The 19,904-nt window shown below is 39.4% G+C and overlaps 1 protein-coding gene across 1 annotated transcript; it reads right to left on the bottom strand.

The window, feature by feature from the left end:
* Positions 1 to 8,643: 8,643 nt before the first annotated feature.
* On the bottom strand, positions 8,644 to 11,365 carry LOC131956560 (serine/arginine-rich splicing factor 2-like). The gene is made up of 2 exons (XM_059321077.1): positions 11,184 to 11,365; positions 8,644 to 8,899 (listed from the first exon to the last, which is right to left on the bottom strand). Exons 1-2 carry the CDS (start codon positions 11,363 to 11,365, stop codon positions 8,644 to 8,646), a joined length of 438 nt encoding a protein of 145 aa, XP_059177060.1.
* Between the last annotated feature and the right edge of the window lie 8,539 nt (positions 11,366 to 19,904).

The following is a 19,904-nucleotide window of genomic DNA, read 5'->3' as shown; positions in this document are numbered from 1 at the left end:
AAATATAAGATCCTATACATACAAGCAAACTTGTGTATAGAACATGTACACATTATTTTGTATACACAGCGAGTTTTAACAAACAACTTTTCAAGTATTCAGACTAATAAAATGCCGATTATATATATATATATATATATATATATATATATATATATATATATATATATATATATATAATAGTGAAATACACTTTTGTTAATTAATGGAACAATTACCTAATTTGCCGACACGTTTTTGTACAGATAAATCGACAACGATTTCTAATTAACATTTCTGAAACACCGTGACAATGTGTTGAATACGACAGCTGTACAGTTTTTTTCGCGTAAATTGTGGGGCCCCCTTTGGTATACGTAAATAGACGTCATTATATTTTTGAGAAAGCGCATGCGCAGACGAGTGATTGTTCCGGTCATGTGAGCAAGTCGAGGGCTGACAATTGACAGCTACTCAACGGCAGACAACCGCTGACAGAAAATGATTGTCTCCCTTTCTTTCATCTTAAGACGCGTTATTAAGGGGAAGGAAAATGGTTACGTCCCGTTAATTAAATAAGAATTATTTTTTACGTAAACGTAATCTGAAAAGAATTTAGAATTTACGTAAATATAATTAATTTAGCGATTATTTTTTTCTTTAAATAATTATTTTATTTGTAAGCATCATAGAAGGTAACCATTGTTCTAATTGGAACTATTTTGAAAAAAATCTATTTTTGGTAATGTGTGGTTTGTTTACATACTTAAATAAAAAAATAAAAATAAAGATAAAAAACTTAACAAATTAATGGAGCTTTTTCAGTTAGTATTTCATTTTAATCTTAGAAAACATGTATTAAAATAGAAAATATAGATTAAATAACATTTGTTCCGTTTTTAACTGGATACACATTTTGCTCTCTCTTTCTCTCTACCTCTCTCACGCACAATTAACCTTACAATAATTTTACATGCTAAGCTCATCGATAAATATCTACTCTACTTCATCTGTTTTATTGAATCTATGATAGTCAGAAAAGAAGCAATTTTATACATCTTAGCATGATAATCCTCGGTGTTTAAAAAAAAGAAGAAAGAAAAACGTATAGTATGCAGGAATGTATAGTTGATGACCAAAAGAAAAACGTATAGTATACAGGAATGAACATAAGAAAAACTTATATTATGCAGGAATGTGTATTTGATGACAAAAAACGTATAGTATGCAGGAATGACCAAAAGAAAAACGTATAGTATGCAGGAATGAAGAAAAGAAAAACGTATAGTATACAGGAATGTGTATTTGATGACAAAAAAGCGTATACTATGCAGGAATGACCAAAAGAAAAACGTATAGTATACAGAAATGTGTATTTGATGACAAAAAAAATCGTAATGTAAGCAGGAATGACCAAAAGAAAAATTATAGTATACAGAAATGTGTATTTGATGACAAAAAACGTATAGTACGCAGGAATAAACAAAAGAAAAACGTATAGTATGCAGGAATGTGTTTTTGATGACCAAAATAAAAACGTATAGTATGCAGGAATGTGTATTTGATGACCAAAAGTAGTAGCATCCCCATGACTCCCTGTAGAATAATGTCTGCTTATTTGATTAGTTTCACAGTGATACTTTAATCTGAATCATGTTAGTAGATTTCTGAGTTCAGTTCGGTCAAGTGTCACACTATTCAAACTGTTGTTCAAGTTTTGTGATTAAAACTCGTTAAAGTCTTTTATTTGTTTAGTTTTGTGATAGTCAATCTTTCAAGTCTAGCACTCGTCTAAAAGACCGCTGGTTTTTATGTCACGTCTAGTGCATGTCTAGTTTAGTGCTAATCTCACTATCAATTTTAGTACTTGTCAAATAGAGCGCAAGTCACGGTCAAGTCTAGTCTTTCTCTAATAGACCGTTGGTCACTATGTCAAGTCTAGTACCTATCTAAAATACCGTTAGTAACTGGCAAGTCTAGTACTTCTCTAATAGATCTTTGGTCACTATATCAAATATATTACTAGTCTAAAATATCGTTAGTAACTGGCAAGTCTAGTACTTCTCTAATAGACCGTTGGTCACTATATCAAATCTAAGACTAGTCTAAAATATCGTTTGTAAATATCAAGTCTAGTACTTCTCTAATAGACCGGTGGTCACAGTGGCGTAGCCAGGATCGTCTCAAGGGGGGGGGGGTTCCAATTTTTACCCGGGGACAACAAACTTTCGATTCGCATCCCCCCTCAAACTTTCGATTTGCACCCCCCCCCCTCAAACTTTCGATTTGCACCCCCCCCCCTCATACTTTTTCTATATACCGAGTGGTCTATGGAGGGGGGGGGGTTATGACCCCCCTAACCCCCCTGCCAACGCCACTGTCATGTCTAGTACTTCTCTAATAGACCGCTAGACACTGTCAACTTTGGTACTTCTCTAATAGATCTTTGGTCACTATATCAAGTCTATTACTAATCTAAAATACCGCAAGTAACTGTCACGTCAAGTACTTCTCTAATAGACCGCTAGTCACTGTCAAGTCCAATACTTGTCTTAGAAAACGCTGGCCACTATATCAAATAGCAGGTACATACCTAGTTTAGCGATAGTCACCATGTCAACTACAGTTCTAGTTTAGTTTAGCGTCTGCCACTTGCAGCTAGTAATAATTTCGATCAATTTTATCCCGTACTACCGTCGACCTGACGCAGTCCAGTTTATTTTTCAGTTTTCTCTTAGATCAGTTTGGTGCTAGTCGTACCATTGTCCAGTCAATGTCCAGTTTGCTCTTAGATCAGTTTTGTGTTAGTCGTACCATTGTCCAGTCAATGTCCAGTTTGCTCTTAGATCAGTTTGGTGCTAGTCATAACATTTTCTAGTCAATGTCCAGTTTTCTATGAGACCAATTTTGTAGTAGTCAAAACATTGTTCAGTCAATGTCCAGTTTGCTCTTAGAACAGTTTCATGCCAGTCATACCGCCGTCCAGTCAATGTCCAGTTTTCTCTGAGACCAATTTGGTACCAGTCATAACATTTTCCAGTCAATGTCCAGTTTTCTCTGAGACCAATTTGGTGCCAGTCATAACATTGTCTAGTCAATGTCCAGTTTTCTCTGAGACCAATTCGGTACTAGGCATAACATTGTCTAGTCAATGTCCAGTTTTCTCTGAGACCAATTTGGTACTAGGCATAACATTGTCTAGTCAATGTCCAGTCAATGTCCAGTTTTCTCTGAGACCAATTTGGTACCAGTCATAACATTTTCCAGTCAATGTCCAGTTTTCTCTGAGACCAATTTGGTGCCAGTCATAACATTGTCTAGTCAATGTCCAGTTTTCTCTGAGACCAATTCGGTACTAGGCATAACATTGTCTAGTCAATGTCCAGTTTTCTCTGAGACCAATTTGGTACTAGGCATAACATTGTCTAGTCAATGTCCAGTCAATGTCCAGTTTTCTCTGAGACCAATTTGGTGCCAGTCATAACATTGTCTAGTCAATGTCCAGTTTTCTCTGAGACCAATTTGGTACTAGGCATAACATTGTCTAGTCAATGTCCAGTTTTCTCTGAGACCAATTTGGTACTAGGCATAACATTGTCTAGTCAATGTCCAGTCAATGTCCAGTTTTCTCTGAGACCAATTTGGTGCCAGTCATAACATTGTCCAGTCAATGTCCAGTTCGCTCTGGCACCAGACAGACAAGACACCCAAGACGGACCTAATTATACAGCTCGTGCCATCAATTATTCGCTCCGTCACCGTGCGGCGTCTATTAGTCCTGCCCGGCTCACACTTAATGAACTAACAAAGCACAGGGGTACCGGGATGATGGTGTGGGAGGTACTGGGATGATGGTGTGGGAGGTACCGGGATGATGGTGTGGGAGGTACCGAGATGATGGTGTGGGAGGTACCGGGATGATGGTGTGGGAGGTACTGGGATGATGGTGTGGGAGGTACCGGGATGATGGTGTGGGAGGTACCTGGATGATGGTGTGGTGTGGGAGGTACTGGGATGATGGTGTGGGAGGTACCGGGATGATGGTGTGGGAGGTACCGGGATGGTGGTGTGGTGTGGGAGGTACCGGGATAATGGTGTGGGAGGTACCGGGATGATGGTGTGGTGTGGGAGGTACCGGGATGATGGTGTGGGAGGTACCGAGATGATGGAGTGGGAGGTACCGGGATGATGGTGTGGTGTGGGAGGTACCGGGATGATGGTGTGGTGTGGGAGGTACCGGGATGATGGTGTGGTGTGGGAGGTACCGGGATGATGGTGTGGGAGGTACCGAGATGATGGAGTGGGAGGTACCGAGATGATGGTGTGGTGTGGGAGGTACCGGGATGATGGTGTGGGAGGTACCGGGATGATGGTGTGGGAGGTACCGAGATGATGGTGTGGTGTGGGAGGTACCGGGATGATGGTGTGGGAGGTACCGGGATGATGGTGTGGTGTGGGAGGTACCGGGATGATGGTGTGGGAGGTACCGGGATGATGGTGTGGTGTGGGAGGTACCGGGATGATGGTGTGGGAGGTACCGGTATGATGGTGTGGGAGGTACCGGTATGATGGTGTGGGAGGTACCGGAATGATGGTGTGGTGTGGGAGGTACCGGGATGATGGTGTGGTGTGGGAGGTACCGGGATGATGGTGTGGTGTGGGAGGTACCGGGATGATGGTGTGGTGTGGGAGGTACCGGGGTGATGGTGTGGGAGGTACCGGGATGATGGTGTGGGAGGTACCGGGATGATGGTGTGGTGTGGGAGGTACCGGGATGATGGTGTGGTGTGGGAGGTACCGGGATGATGGTGTGGGAGGTACTGGGATGATGGTGTGGGAGGTACTGGGATGATGGTGTGGGAGGTACTGGGATGATGGTGTGGGAGGTACCGGGATGATGGTGTGGTGTGGGAGGTACCGGGATGATGGTGTGGGAGGTACCTGGATGATGGTGTGGGAGGTACCGGGATGATGGTGTGGTGTGGGAGGTACCGGGATGATGGTGTGGTGTGGGAGGTACCGGGATGATGGTGTGGTGTGGGAGGTACCGGGATGATGGTGTGGGAGGTACCGGTATGATGGTGTGGGAGGTACCGGGATGATGGTGTGGTGTGGGAGGTACCGGGATGATGGTGTGGTGTGGGAGGTACCGGGATGATGGTGTGGGAGGTACCGGTATGATGGTGTGGGAGGTACCGGGATGATGGTGTGGGAGGTACCGGTATGATGGTGTGGGAGGTACCGGGATGATGGTGTGGGTGGTACCGGGATGATGATGGTGTGGGAGGTACCGGGATGATGGTGTGGGAGGTACTGGGATGATGGTGTGGGAGGTACCGGGATGATGGTGTGGGAGGTACTGGGATGATGGTGTGGGAGGTACCGGGATGATGGTGTGGGAGGTACCGGGATGATGATGGTGTGGGAGGTACTGGGATGATGGTGTGGGAGGTACCGGGATGATGGTGTGGGAGGTACTGGGATGATGGTGTGGGAGGTACCGGGATGATGGTGTGGGAGGTACCGGGATGATGATGGTGTGGGAGGTACTGGGATGATGGTGTGGGAGGTACCGGGATGATGGTGTGGGAGGTACCGGGATGATGATGGTGTGGGAGGTACCGGGATGATGGTGTGGGAGGTACCGGGATGATGGTGTGGGAGGTACCGGGATGATGGTGTGGGAGGTACTGGGATGATGGTGTGGGAGGTACCGGGATGATGGTGTGGGAGGTACCGAGATGATGGTGTGGTGTGGGAGGTACCGGGATGATGGTGCTGGAGGTACCGGGATGATGGTGTGGGAGGTACCGGGATGATGGTGTGGTGTGGGAGGTACCGGGATGATGGTGTGGGCGATACTGAGTTAGGTGTGGGAGGTACCGGGATGATGGTGTGGTGTGGGAGGTACCGGGATGATGGTGTGAGAGGTACTTGGATGATGGTGTGGGAGGTACTGGGATGATGGTGTGGGAGGTACTGGGATGATGGTGTGGGAGGTACTGGGATGATGGTGTGAGAGGTACTTGGATGATGGTGTGGGAGGTACTGGGATGATGGTGTGAGAGGTACTTGGATGATGGTGTGGTGTGGGAGGTACCGGGATGATGGTGTGGTGTGGGAGGTACCGGGATGATGGTGTGGGAGGTACCGGGATGATGGTGTGAGAGGTACTTGGATGATGGTGTGGGAGGTACTGGGATGATGGTGTGGTGTGGGAGGTACCGGGATGATGGTGTGGGAGGTACCGGGATGATGGTGTGAGAGGTACTTGGATGATGGTGTGGGAGGTACTGGGATGATGGTGTGAGAGGTACTTGGATGATGGTGTGGGAGGTACCGGGATGATGGTGTGGTGTGGGAGGTACCGGGATGATGGTGTGGTGTGGGAGGTACCGGGATGATGGTGTGGGAGGTACCGGGATGATGGTGTGGGATGATGGGATTTGGGTGTGGGAGGGTGGGCGCGTGTGGGAGGGTGGGCTGGGTTGAGGTGTGGGAGGGTGGGTTGGGTTGAGGTGTGGGAGGGTGGGTAGGGGTGAGGGAGCTCAGACTGGTGTGAGAGGGAGGGCTGGGTTGTGGGGAGCTCAAACTTTAGGGTGGAAGGGTTGGCTGGGTTGTGGAGGCTGAGACTGGTGTGGGGGCGGGTTGGGGTGTGGGAGTGTGGGCTGGGGTATAGGAGGGTGAGTTTCTCTGTGTGAAGTGTGGACTTGGGTGTGGGAGGTGTGAACTAGGGTGTAAGATTGTGTGTTAGGGTGTAAAAGTTGAGGTCTCAACGAACAGTAACACCCTAACAGATTCAGCGAACGTAGGTGTAACACAGTAGAATGTATAATTAGATTGAGCTCGATGATCAATGTAATTGGTTCCTGTTCTACTGTGGTAGAATGGTTAGTGTGAAATGAGTCACGACGGCTACATGTTTTTAGTCAAAGTGTCTCACATAAATAATATCCGACAAAAAATATCAAAATATAGCAACTTAAAATATCTCAGGCAAAAAAATATTAATCGAAAATCTCAAATTATAACAAATTAGATACAAAAAATAATATCAAACGAAAAATATCACAAGGCAAAATATCGTAGTTGAAAAATGTTTAACTTTTAATATTTGAAACAAACTGTAATTACTTTGATGTTACCTACAAACGAAATTTATTTTCATCTACTTTTTTTTTGCCTCAGACATGTAATTTACAATAGTAATACTTCTTTTTGACAGGTACTTTCATTCATTTAGGATGGTTTAGTTATACTTAATACAAAAGCTTCTAATTACAATTGTATTTTTAAACCTGAAAATGCAAATATGTTATAAAATGTTGATTTTAGGGAATTTTTTTTCTCTAATGCCGTGGTTAGAGGGGATATGGGTTATAAGTAAAGCTGAAGTAAATTTGGGATTAAAAAGAAAAAAATATATATATTATAATCAGCCTGAAGCCACATAAAATCAACGCTTCTTCCATTTCAAGTAGTTATATCTACTGCAGTCCTCCCATGTTATTTATTTTATTTTTTTTAACCTTTCGTATTTTTTTTTTTTTTTAAATGAACATTTTTTAAATTTTTTTTTTTTTTTGAAATATATTTATTTAATCAACTATAGAGAGCTCTCCAAGTTTAGTAGTATTTACTCCTGTTAATTTAGCATAAATTTAGCTCATCTTAATCTTATAGAGAAAGATCCAAAAAGCTATAGGAATCATTTCCCTTCAGATTGGTTTGCAATTTAAATTCTACTCAAAACATAGAGTACAGGCTTAGTAGAATATCAGTAATGTTAATAATTTACCCTGAAAAATCGCAGTGCATCGGCAACAAGAGGCTGTAATTGTTTTTCCTCTTAAATTTGCACAATCTCATGTTAAAGCACACCTGTAGCTAAGTAGTAAAATACAAAGAACAAAAAAAAAATTGCAAAGAGCAGAGGTGAAAATTTTATTTGAAAGATTTGCAGGCTTTCAGCTTGGAAAACCCAGAATAATCCAAATGGTCAAAAATTCTTAGTTAATGACCGTGGATGTTAAGTACCATAGGCTAAAATGAAATACATTAACATTTCTGAAACTAAGCCTATTCCGATCACAAAGCCTACAATATTTTAGATGCAGTCACTAGACTTAATAAAATCATAATAAATAATTCAGAGATCCTTCAGTCATGGTACTTTATAAAGACACTTTTTGATCTAATTGAGTGCAATTAAGAAATAATTCATAAATTAAATTATCTTGATGAAATTTTTTTTGTATTTACAATATAACTATAACCACATAAAATGGAACAGTACAGCTAGTGTAATGTAAGTTTTCACACCTCTCAAATAGCATGTAAATCAAAATAAAACCAGCTGCTCAAAACCATGTATTTCAGCATACAACTTTCCTGTCTTACATCTAGCTGTCTAAAATCATTCAATACAAAACTGTTTCATTATAGGTCTTTAATCTGGCAAAGTGTGGTTCTCTATTTGAATCTTAACCTAATTAAAAATTACAATAATAAGTAATCTCCATACTAAAATTAATGATATAATCTACACTATGCAACATTTCAAAATCAACAATTTAAAACATTAAAAGAACACCAGTACATTTATATTTAAAAAAAATGAATATGTGCAAATGAATGTTACAAAATGAATTAAAAAGGTAATGTTTATTCCGCAGGTGAATCTTCTCTTTCCTCTTTATCTGATTTTGCAGGGGATCTTGTCTTTGACCGACTTCTTGAGCCATTTTCTTTCTTTCTATCATATGATGCTGATCTACTTCTGGAATGACTGTAGGATCTCCTTTCTCTTTTAGGAGTACGACTTCTTGTCCTGCTGCCTTTATAAGGACTCCTTGAGTGTGATCTGTTTCTGGGGCTTCGACTTCTAGAACGATTGCTTCTACGATCATAATCATCATATCTGGAATATGGAGAGCGACGTGAAGACCTTTCTTACATTTTTAAAATTTATTTATTTTGCTAAGGGATCGTAATGAACCAGGATAACACTATTAAATCTGAAGTCAATCTATATAAAAGCTGTCGTTTTCTAAATTCATAATACTTTTCTAAAAAAGATTAATCAAACTCGTCGTATAGCTTTACGTTAATGTAACTTTTGTGAATAACTTTCATTGTAACATAAATTCTCTTTTAATATTACGATTAATATTTAGTAAAGAAATTAAGATATTTAGCCGTAGATTAAAAATTACCGTGAAATTTAGAGACAAGATAAAAATGATGAATTACCTCCCTGCTAAGCTTTAAATGTGTTGTTATCCATTTGCTGTTTTTCGTTATTCTTAACTGTACTGAAGTTCCAGAAAAAAAAATCATTTCGTGTCAACATTTTATGGGAGATATAGCCTGCTGACACAGACCTCAGCCTGCTTTTGTGTCTGGAATCACTTCCATAGTCTTTGAACCGGGAAGACTATCTATAGGGCAGCAGTTGTTCAATTTTAACGTTTTCTATCTTAGATGTGTTGCTGTCTTTAGCTCATCTGCCGGGTTTTGAACTCGGAATACTTAGAGTTAGTAGTACGCTCTACCGCCCGACCTCTCCTTCCTTTATTAGTTTTCTTCACGCTATTTAAAGTGTATTTTTTAAAGAAATTATATATATATATATATATATATATATATATATATATATATATATATATATATATATATATATATATATACGTATATTAAATGCAAATGAAACACATGGATATACATATACCTTGTTATACGTCCATTATTCATTTTCAGCTTACTCCACTTTAGTAATTATTTTAAATTCCTGAATCAGTTGAATAAAATTCACGCTAACCCTAATGAAATTTCGACTTAATCAGGCACGATGTTTATCTTTAAACATGTAATGGAACACTTCAAAAAAAGCAAGAACTAATTTTTAACACTAAGAAGATTGGATACACCTGGGAACAGTTGGAGAGACTAGCCCAGGACAAAGAATAATATGAAAAAGTAAACACTTTCTTGTTTTTGCTGTGATTTTATTTTTATAGTTCTTAAATTGCCGGTAACTGTGATTAAGATTAGTCTCAGTTTCTTGTTTAATCTAAGGTTCGGTTTTAAGGCCTCAAGGTTAGATTATCACCGAGATTAACGATTGGCTGTAGGGTATAAGCCGAAGATCAGTACAGATGTACCCTAGCGAAACGTTTCTTTAAAGGGTGATAATTTAGATGGTAGGATAAAGGAAGGGCTACAGGGTAAGGGAAGTGCCTGTAGTCAAAGGATAAGTTGAGATGGCTGGTGTGTGTGTGTGGGGGGGGGGGTTGAATCTGGAGGGTAAGACGGAAGTGGCGTTGTGTTGGGGGGGGGGGGGGTTAAGGAGTGCTTTTGCTCTGACGAATATATCAATATGCCTCCACCGCTTGTCTCTAGAATAGTGTTTCTTCCAGACTAACATTGCTAGCATACCATCTTTAATAATGCCTAATACGTCTGCACCAGATACAATTGCCTAATTATCATCATCAGTATTTCCCGTACCTGCCCAAGACGCATGCGGTTGATAGAGTTCTTATTTTTCAGAGATCTCGGCTTATAGAGTGATTGCCACCTTTTTTTTTCCCCTAACGTGAGTTAGATACCCATCAGAGCTGGGTTGACTCAGAGACGCTCTACTGACTTAAGCCCGGATTTGAACTCGAAATTGTCGGTATAAAAGTGTAGCTCTCTACCGCTAGACCACACCGTCCCATCTATTGCCTACTATGTCTGCTATACATTTTGCCTATTATGTTATCTTTACCCTTGGCTATATCTTCTCTATCTTGCCTATTATGCCTGCTTCACCTTTGCCTATTATGCCTGCTCCAACCTTGCCTAGCATATCTGCTGCAGTGGCGTAGGCAGGGGGGGGGGTTAGAGGGGATCATAACCCCCCAATAGACTCCTCGGTATATATATAAAGTATGAGGGGGTGCAAATCGAAAGTTTGAGGTGGGGGTGCAAATCGAAAGTCTCGGAGGGGGGGGGGGGAATGCAAATCGAAAGCTTGTCCCCGGGTAAAAATTGGAACCCCCCCCCCTTGAGACGATCCTGGCTACGCCACTGATCTGCTGCACTATTGCCTAGTATATCAGATCCACCCTTGCCTAGTATATCTAATCCACCCTTGCCTAGCATAACTGCTCCACCCTTGCCTAGCTTAACTGCTCCACCCTGCCTAGCATATCTGCTACCCCTTGCCTAGTATATCTAATCCACCCTTGCCTAGTATATCTAATCCACCCTTGCCTAGCATAACTGCTCCACCCTTGCCTAGTATATCTGCTCCACCCTTGCCTAGTATATCTACTCCACCATTGCCTAGTATATCTGATTCACCATTGCCTAGTATATCTACTCCACCCTTGCCTTGCATATCTGCTCCACCTTTGCCTAGTATATCTGCTCCACTCTAGCCTAGTATGGAGCAATCACGCTCCACCCTTTCCTATTATCCCTCCCCTACCCCTTCTACCCTACCTGCATCTGCTCCTATCTCCACCATTATCTAAAAACTTATTTTCAACACATATTTTACTCTAATTTTAAAATCAAATTCCCCTCGTCCAGTACACCCTGCAGCAATAAATAACCAATACTCGTCCTAAACTCGGACATGCAGTTTCGATTTATCGCCCTTTACCTCGTCTCTGTCTTGGGAAAATAACGTTTCCATTTCTGCCAGGCGTCCCTGTAATTTGTCTGGCATAAATGAGGTCAACGACACAGCGACAAATGGCATGCGGAATATCAAATAAAGCCTTGCTCTATTCGCCTTATTAGACGCGTTCTTTACATGACCTCAATGTTATGTACTGTTTTTTTGTTTCTGTACAGTATTTTATTGTTTTACTGAGTTATCTTGTTGTGTAGTAGTGTATTTTGTTGCTGTTCGGTATTTTCTTGTTGTATTTTCTTGATGTACTGTATTTTTTTGTTGTTGCACTGTATTTCCTTGTTCTACTGTATTTTCTTGTGATGTATTTTCTGGTTCTGATGTATTTTCGTGTGGTGATGCATTTTTTTGTTTTGATGTATTTTCTTGTTGTGATGTATTTTATATTTGTCATGTATTTTATTGTTGTGATGTATTCTCTTGTTATGTTGTATTTTCTTGATGAACTGTATTTAATTGTTGCACCTTATTTTCTTTTTGTACTGTATTTTCTTGTTCTACTGTATTTTATATTTGTAATGTATTTTCTTACCCCACTGTACTTTCTTGTTGTAATGTATTTTCTTGTGAATAAATAAGACAGCGATTTTACAATGTGTCAAAAAATACCTGACTTCAATTCCTCTAGGGGTCGCAGAATATGCACTGCCGTGTATCGATTTAACGGTTAGGAAATCGATTTTAAACCCGTAAGACGTTAAACTAATCGATTATTTCGAAAAATCGACTTATTTTTTTTAATTCGGTTGTATTTTATTCAGTTGTTTATCGTTTTAGAATGTTGTCTTGAAATGTTAAAGAAACTAACTGCAGTGTTTAAATTTTCATGCATGTAGTTCCATTTCACATCAGACGGTCGATGGGGCAAGTGAAGTAGAGTTCATCTGTTTCTGTTACCTCAGCATATGAAGTGATTGTGTGGTCAGCAGAGCTGGATGGACTAATGGCATTCTATTTATTTGAACTCGAATTCGAACTCGAGACATTCTGGTTAGCAGTCTAGCGCTCTTTCGCTAGACCACGCCGTCTCCTTAACAATTATAAGACAACATAATCATTTGAATTTATTTGTCATCCATGTGATTAATTATCAACCATCGGAGTTTAAAGTTGCAATGCGTTTTAAAGTAATTTAAAAAAAAAATCTGATACAGATGTTGGCCTATTCGGAAAGTGTAATATACGAAAGAATGAGTTATTATATTTGTATTAATATTAGCAAGCCAATAACACTGCAATTCAACATAATATTTTATTCTTTTTATTTTAATCTGCCTAAAACTTTAAATATATTTTTTTCAAATATAGACCAGCTTAACTTTGTATCAGCTTGCAAAAACCGAATAAATTAATAGCTCAAACATGATTTGTAATGTTTATTCTGTCTATCTGAATTAAAAATGAACTTTAAATGGAATATATTTTTTGTGTAAACGGCTTAAAAAAAATAAAAAACAAAACAAAACAAGTAGTTTGTGTTTGATTACATAACATTTTTAAGACAAACCATTACAATTATTGTTCAAATTAAAATATTGAAATGTAAAGTGTAAATCGAATGACAATCAGGCTACACTAATTCCTTTGGCCATAATAATTTGTATGTATGTACGCTTTGTAGCGTTACACAGTCATGCATAATCGCAACATAACATATGAACGGCTAGGTGGAAAAAGGTCTTCAAGTTACATTTTAAAAAATGTTAAAACCTACATAATATTTGATTACATCGCCTAAAACATCAGTGTATCTTCTTCTTCTTCGTTCTTAATTATTAGTGTTGAAGGGGATCGAGATTTATCTGCCAGTTGGTTTGAACTCGAGACTTTGTTCGAATTTATCAACCATGAACTTGCCGACTCGACCACGCCTCCAACACAATTAAGCGTTACGTGTCAACTGGTTATGCGCCATTGACTCCGATTTCAGCCTGCTTTTCTTTTTTGGATTTGCTTCCATAGCCTTTGTCCAACCAAGAACAAACTACAAGGCAGCAGTTGTTTAATTTTGGAGTTGTCTCTCCTAGAAGAGTGGCTGTCCCCAGCTAACGAGCCTCATCTGCCCGAGGGTTCGAACTCGAGACTTTTTCGGTTTAGCAACCATGAGCTTTACCGACTCAACCACGCCGACCCCTACATCAGTGTAGATTTTGAACAAAATACCCTATTAGTTGTTTTTTTCATAAAACATGAAAATACTAGGTATTTCAATGTAATTTTACATAATCTGAACTCGTTTTTCTCAAAACTTTAAAATTATACTTAAGTACTTTTTCCCACTAAGCCCTGTGTAATGTTTATGATTATTTAAAATGATTTTTCGATGATTTTTTTTCTACTTTCTCGTATATACGAAGTATAGAGAAAGTATTGTAATCGTGCAAAAAAAAAGAGAATTTGCAAATCTCGACGTTTTACACCTCCCTGAGTCCTAAAAACATAGTTTTGCAATCTTGTCCGTCTGTCTGTCTGTCTGTGTGTGTGTGTGTGTATGTAAACACAATAACTTGAGTACCGTTACAGTTAGGTTGATGAAATTGTCACATATAAGTATAATTTCAAAATCCTATCAACTTTTGAGCGATTTCCGATAACCGGAAGTGAAACTTTTTCTACTTTGAATTTTTCAAAAGCGTATAACTTGAGTACTGTTTCAGATAGATAAATGAAATTTCACATGTAAGTAAAAGATCTAATTTTCAGCCTTCTATCAAATTTTGAGTAATTTCCGTTGACCGGAAGTAGTAATTTTCACTTTTTCCGATTTCTCAAAAATCTCATGTGAATTTATAAAGTACTAATAATATTCCGCACTATTATACACATCTTTATTCGGCGTTTGCTTTATGCGCAATTCTTTTTAAATAAGTTTCTATTCTATTTTAAAAAGTTTAAGTATTCAAAATGGATTAAAAATCATAACTATATCCCGAGTTCCCATCCCCTGTTGTTTTATAAAAGAATATTCGAGAACGTTTAGGGGAGATCACTCACGCTTTATTTTTATAAGTTTAAATATTTGAAGGCCGGGAATTTTTTTTTTTTAAATTATGTTTCTGAGGGCGTTACAGTTTTGTGAAATAAATGTCAAATCTTCTGAAGGACAATGCAATAAATAACAATAAGCTCAAACGGAGAACATGTTTCTATAATATCGCCCATCTTCTTCTGCCTGTCGAATCGCAAGAAGCCAAGAAAATAACAATTTGTGGGACGTTTGTTGGATGAGCTTATGACGGATGATCTCACGCCTTGCCGTACTGTGAGATGACAGATGACGGATGCCGATGGAGATGAAGGCTGACGTTTACTGATGTGTGTCCGCGCTGGTCTGTTTTGTGTTCTAGCAACGTAAAGTGACAAAACGATAGGTCTTTAGAGGATAGGTCTTAAGTGGCTGTAAAGTGACAAAACGATAGGTCTTTAGAGGATATTTCTTTAGTGGATGTCTTTAGCAGATAGGTCTTTAGCGGATAGGTCTTTTGTTCGTTTATCTTAAGTTGATACATGCTTAGAGGATAGGACTTTAGTGAATAGGTATATATATATATATATATATATATATATATATATATATATATATATATATATATATATATATATATATATATATCTTTTAAAGGTAACATAATAACAAATATTTAGTCGGTTATTGGACAAAGGCTATGGAAGCAAATCCAAAAAAGAAAAGCAGGCTGAAATCGGAGTCAATGGCCTCAATGGCGCATAACCAGTTGACACGTATCCTTAATTGTGATGGAGGCGTGGTCGAGTCTGCAAAAAGCTCATGGTTGATAAATTCGAAAAACGCTCGAGTTCATACCCTCTGGCAGATAAGGCTCGATCTTCTCCAACACTAAAAATTAAGAACGAAGAAGAAGAAGAAGAAGTCGGTTCTTAATGTAGTCTTGTTAATATATGTTTTTAAAATTATTTTTAAAACGTAATTTTAAATTTGCCTAAGCTATACTAATAATCGGTGAACAAGGGTCTTGGTTACGGAACACACTTCCCTCTGTACATCCTGATTGGTATATGTCTTATGGGGGTGGGGGGGGGGGGGCTCGAAGAAAGTTAACCACACTCATCCCCCTAACGAAATGGAATTTATATATAAAACACAGAATTCTTGTCAGTGTCCGCCCCCCCCCCCCCCCCCCCCTGAGAAAAAAAATCTGGAAGAAACACTAAGCACTATCAGTTACTATGACGAGGCCATTGAGACGGTTGAACTTTACTTCATATCCCCAATGTGTCTCGGGTACTATTGGGGAAAAAAGTTAGTGATTAATCTTTTAACACAGCTGAGAACAAAAGTTTTAATTTTTCCTATTCAATCTAAAGATAGGTTATGTTTAATTTTGTAAGCATTTGAAGGTTGTAAATATGGGTTTTTATATCTGTATATTTTGCCATGCGCATAGATAAGTATCTTGTCTGGTATCTAAATGTCAGTAGTAACCGTACACCGTAACTGTATGACGTGGTGTGACGTCAGATCTGACGTCATGCTTGACCCTAATCCAGTGGTTCTTAATTATTTTGGAGGTACCGAAACCCACCAGTTTCATATGCAAAGACCAAACCGTTTCGAATACTTATAGCGTCCGCATTGACGAAATCCAGTATCGTGAATCATATGAGTACGGGGTGTGTGCGTTTGTGTGTAGGTGTGTGTGGGGGATTTGGGTTTGGGTGTGGGTGTGGGTGTGTGTTGATGTGAGTGTGGGTGTGTGTGTTTTGGAGTGTGTTTGGTATTGTGTGGGTGTGGGTAGGTGTGGGTGTGTGGGTGTGGGTGTGGCTGGATGTGTGTGGGTATGTGGTTGTGGGTTTGGGTTGGGGTTGGTGTGGGTAGGTGTGGGAGTGGGTGTGTGTGTAAGCGTGCGTGTGCGTATATATGTGTGTGTGTGTCTTGACCTCCGTCGAACTCCTGAACCTGAATCATCAAACCCTTGATGTTTGATATAAAGCAGGTTAGGAACTAAGGCTCTAATCTTCGTCAACAATGACACAAATGTGTCTCAAGGTGATTTTGATGTAGACAGGGAAGGTAGACTCAATTCTACAATACACACAAAAAATTCACCATCAAACTTCACATCAATGATATCCTATGTTTTAATATAAAGTAAATTAAAAAGTAGCATTCCATTTCGAACATGACGATCCATGGGGCAGGTAAAGTAGAGACAACTTGTTTCTATGACCTCGGCATTTGAATAGATAATTTGGTCAGCACTACGCCAAGCCGCCTATAGTTTCCCTAACGTAATTTGGGTACCCATTAAAGCTGGGTGGACTCAATGACGTTATTCGAACTGGACATTTTCGGGTTAGCAGTCGTATGCTGCGCCATTCGAAAACTCATATTTCTATACTAAGCCATATTGTTATATTTTTTGGTTTCTTGTTAAATAAAACACTATGTACAGTATTCACTGATCCTATTTTAGTACCTGAAGCCATAAAGGGTCTCAGTTTCCAAGTGATCCTGTAAAACCGTGATGCATTTCAAAGGTATCGCAGATCGTAAAAAAAACAAGAAAAGGAATATATTGTTCATACAACGTACAACGGTAAACTAAGTTAAAATTTTAAATTCATGGCAGGAGGGAATGCATTGAGTGGCGAATCAGGGGCGTAGTGACCCATTCCAGCGACCGTGCAAACAATCTATTTCGTGCCCCCCCCCTCCACTTTATAGTTATTCATATTAGTAAAAAGGCGCCCCTCCCCCGGATTGAAAATTTTGATTACGATTTTTACCAGTCACTATCCTAAAACAGTTTTTGATTTGGCTGTAGAAAATGGACACAAGCGAGAAAAGTCTCAAAGGTATTTGAGAGGTTCATAAATTAATTTAAAAATCTTGCACGGCGTAGTTACAATTAATATGGTTATAAAATCCTGTCTGTCTGGTTTTTTTCGGACTTTACTAAAGATTGGACGTATTTGATGTTTTTTATATTTTCGGTAACTAAATAAAAATTAAAAAAAAAGCAAAAACAATTTGGTTTTCACGTGTCATGGCGACATAAACAATGGCATCCTGCTATTGGATAGGCCGACATCAATTTTATTGTACACATTGTAAGCTAAAAATAGAAAACTAGGTCATGGGGTTTTAAATTTGCATTGTTATTTAAAAACTTGATCTGCGAAGTTTTGAAAACAAATAGTTATCGATCACTAAGTTACTGTACAGCCAATCAATATTTCTTACGAAAGTGAAACATCCGGTTTTAACTTAGGCTTGATGAAAATAAATAGAAATGTAGCCTTAAACTCAACACATTATTTTCAAGTTCTCTGGATTTGCAACTTTTATAGCATTTATTCTAAAAATATAAAATTTCTAAATTAATTTTAGGCTTAAGTTTTTATTTTTTATTTTTTTCTACGGTCTAAATCTAAAAAGCACGTTTTTATTCCATGTCAACAACACTATGGAAGGAATCTCGTTAACTCGCTTGTCTCCATTAGTAATTCAATGTGTAAAGCCTTGTAGTCGTTTATTTTATTAACATCGACTGTATATACCTTTATACTTCAGCTTAAAATGGGCTATTAATTTGTTTTCTACCTATATTTGGTGTCCCTTTTGGGTCGGCTCCCGGGGCGGCCGCCCCACCCGCCTTCCCCTAATTACGCCACTGATCATGGCGTGATTGTATGGTCGAGCGTGCTACTAGTAACTTAAAAGTCTCAGGTTCGGGTCTCCTTTCTGTGGCATGTCTTTAAGTCTACCCATGTCTAATGGGTACTGGACGGTGGGGTACGAGCTTACCCTGCGTTCAGTGGGGTGGAAAATAAGCTTGGCGAGAAACGACTGACAGTAGCGACCGATACACGGTAATCAAACTCATTTCTAAGCCAGTTAGTCGGGAGTTTGTTGAGGCCTGCCTGGCTAATGGGAGACAACTCCTAAGCCGGTAATGTTCGTAAAAAATAAATGAATAATTTTAAATCAGGACAAAACTATCTCTTTATATGCCTAGGTCACAGAAACAGAACTTTTTTTATTACATCTACATGCTTGAATGGAATGTTCGAAAAGACAATCTATTTTTCTGATAACTAAAACTTGAACAGAAACACTATATTTTTTAAAGTAAACACTGCTTATGAGACTCGAGAAAGCTAACGTTAAACCCGTTCGTCTAGACCAGAAATCTCCAAACTTTTAAGTTTTCAAGATGGCCGAAACCAGACAGACACGACTTTCAAAAAACCTTAGCTGGCCTTCGCTCTGTCCTGTAGATAACACGGACACCTCGCAAACTACCAGCTGGCCTGTGTCAACACCCGTAGCGGATACATATCCAAATGAAACTGTAAATGTTCTTGAAAGTGGAAAAAAAATCGGAGATGTGTTACAAAAGGAGAGAACTGTCCCTGTACCTGTAAGTACACTCTTCAAAAAAATTACGCTTACGGGGTCCGCACCTGGGCGGCATCCCAAAAACACGCTACGTGTGTTGATTAAAGGAAAAAAAGAGCGTCGACTGGATGAATTTATCTTAGAAGACTTGTTTACTTGCGAATTGAACATTAACCGCTCACAAATTATAAATGTCTACAACTTAGGGAAACCAAGCGAATGGTACATCTCACTGAAATCTGAAGAAATCTATAACTCCCTACATCTGGTAGTAATCTGCGAACACTCAGATTATTGTAGCAGCATGTTGCTGCTACATGTTGATAAAAATGGTCAGAGGGGTCACTTAAAGTGGGTACCTCCTACCATTACTCAGAATATGATCAACAAGATCATGATCGAAATATCTGAGCCAGATACAATCGTGTCAACTTTAAAAATTGGTAAAAGTGACAAGTGGGCAGTTGATTTTTGCCCAAACGCCCCCCCTAAAGGACCTACCCCACTATATTGATTTAGAAATTGGAGGAGAAACTTACACCTTGCTATTACAACTAAACGGCAGGAGATCGATATGCCCCCTTTGTGGCACGACAAAACATGGACCGGCCGCATGCCGAAGCCCCTATGTAAGGGAGAGAGACAATATAAATATAGACAACGATGGAAATTATTACGACAATGATCTACTTATTGATGACAGCGAAGATGTGTCTGACGACGCCGCCGAAATTGAACCAGCCCAAGAACCAGCTACAACTACAGCCCCTACCACAGAAGGTGAATGGACAAAAGTTCAGGGAAAAAGAAATAAGCTTTCACGAAAAAAAAAGAAAGATAGCTTACGAAGCAAAGAAA

The sequence above is a fragment of the Physella acuta genome, unplaced genomic scaffold, assembly GCF_028476545.2.
Source record: "Physella acuta isolate Inbredline_101_S28 unplaced genomic scaffold, ASM2847654v3 ptg001159l, whole genome shotgun sequence".
NCBI lineage: Eukaryota > Metazoa > Mollusca > Gastropoda > Physidae > Physella > Physella acuta.
Note: the sequence above shows the minus strand (reverse complement) of the source record. Positions and strands in the feature narration are given on the sequence as shown.

Coding starts and splice junctions, on each gene's coding strand:
- LOC131956560 (XM_059321077.1), bottom strand. CDS start 11,365: ATGCAAGGCAAGGGTGGAGTAGATATACTAGGCAATGGTGAATCAGAT. Junction 8,900..11,183: donor TTAGATATACTAGGCAAGGG/GTAGCAGATATG, acceptor TCCATATTCCAG/ATATGATGATTATGATCGTA.